This window comes from Leptonychotes weddellii, unplaced genomic scaffold (genome assembly GCF_054177405.1).
Source record: "Leptonychotes weddellii isolate Sample4059 unplaced genomic scaffold, ASM5417740v2 HiC_scaffold_28721, whole genome shotgun sequence".
Taxonomy (NCBI): Eukaryota; Metazoa; Chordata; class Mammalia; order Carnivora; family Phocidae; genus Leptonychotes; species Leptonychotes weddellii.
The window spans coordinates 1-1,675 of record NW_027881879.1 but is presented as its reverse complement, the minus strand read 5'-3'; the positions used below and the strand labels follow the sequence as shown (position 1 = coordinate 1,675).

Genomic DNA, 1,675 nt, shown 5'->3' with positions numbered 1-1,675 from the left:
GAAAGAGAAATGAGAGAATACAAAGATTCAAAGTCTGAGCATACCAAGAACTCTCCAAAGTTCATAGTCTTCAGCAGTATAGTTATATTATTTATTTAATGGAATAATAGAATCTGAGGGAGCTAGGGAATCTCCACAAAGGAAATAATCCTGAGGATGAAAGAATAAGGCCATCTTTGTCATTGTCACCCTTCTTCTGCATCCCTTAGGAAGCCATGAATATGTCAGGAGTCAGCACAGTGACTGAATTCATACTCCTGAGTTTTCCGTGCTCCAGGGAGGTTCAGGTCGTCCTCTTCATGCTGTTCTTTGTGTCCTACATCCTGACACTGATGGGGAATGGGACCATTGTCTGTGCAGTGAAGCTGGATCGCAGGCTTCACACCCTCATGTACATCCTGCTGGCCAACTTCTCACTCCTGGAGATCTGTTACATCAACACGACTGTTCCCAATATGTTAAAGAACTTCCTATCTGAGACCAAAACCATCTCTTTCACAGCTTGCTTCTTCCAATTCTACTTCTTCTTCTCCATGGGCATCACTGAGACCCTCTTACTGCCCCTCATGGCTTTTGATCGGTACTTGGCCATCTGCCAGCCTCTCCAGTATCCTGTCATCATGAACAGCCATCTCTGCATGAACCTGGTGGCCCTGTGCTGGGTCACAGCTTTCCTCTGCTATCCAATCCCTACCTATTTTATCACACAACTCCCCTTTTGTGGCCCCAACACCATTGACCACTTTGTCTGTGACCCTGGTCCTCTTCTGGCTCTGTCCTGCATTCCTGCCCCTGGAATTGAGCTTTCCTGTTCTATACTGAGCTCTTTTATTATCTTCATCACCTTCTTCTTCATCCTTGGGTCCTACACCCTGGTTCTTAGAGCAGTGTTGCATGTCCCTTCAGCAGCTGGCTGACATAAGGCCTTCTCCACCTGTGGTTCCCACCTGGCTGTGGTGTCTCTCTTCTGTGGATCCATCATGGTGATGTACATCAGCCCAACTTCTGGAAATCCAGGTGGGATGCAGAAGATTGTAACCTTGTTCTACTCTTCAGTGACCCCACTTATAAACCCACTGATCTACAGTCTCCGAAACAAAGACATGAAAGCTGCCTTGAGAAAAATTCATATGTGCACAGAAATTAGTCAAAGCAAATGAGAGCTCATGAGCTGGTCAAAAATCAGAATTAATTATTTTCCCCATTTCCATTCCCACCTAAAAAGTAGGTGTTTATTCATTTGCCCCTTGAAACACAGACTCAAATTCATCTATTCTTGCCTTGTTACATAATGGACAACAGTATGACAAATTAAATCATACTCTGCCCTCAAATCAGGATTTCATAGATCATAATTTGAATAAATGACCTGGATGTCTGGACTTTAGACTCTTCTTCTATCCTGACTTCCAATACCAGCTTGTCCATTTATCTGTGATTATTAACACAGTCCCTGTGTTTTTGCAGCTCAAATAAAAAGTAATTAGTGAGAATCCAACCATAATAGAGCCAAATTTTTTATTTAATTGACATCCAAAAGACTGACAATGACCAAACCTGTTTCATAATTACTTAGGGAACTTTTTAAAAGAACAGATTCTCAGTTTTTCTCCAAATCTAAATCAGAATCTTGAAGTGGACCCCTGGAAATCCTTATTTTAATGTTACTCAGGTC

The 1,675-nt window shown here is 42.3% G+C and overlaps 1 protein-coding gene across 1 annotated transcript; it reads left to right on the top strand.

Annotated features, from left to right (window-relative positions):
- Nucleotides 1-177: 177 nt before the first annotated feature.
- On the top strand, nt 178-1,501 carry LOC102739860 (olfactory receptor 11H6-like). The gene is given in 1 exon segment (XM_081810551.1): nt 178-1,501. A coding segment is annotated over 1 exon segment (945 nt). The 5' UTR covers nt 178-215; the 3' UTR covers nt 1,161-1,501.
- The last annotated feature ends 174 nt before the right edge of the window (nt 1,502-1,675 follow it).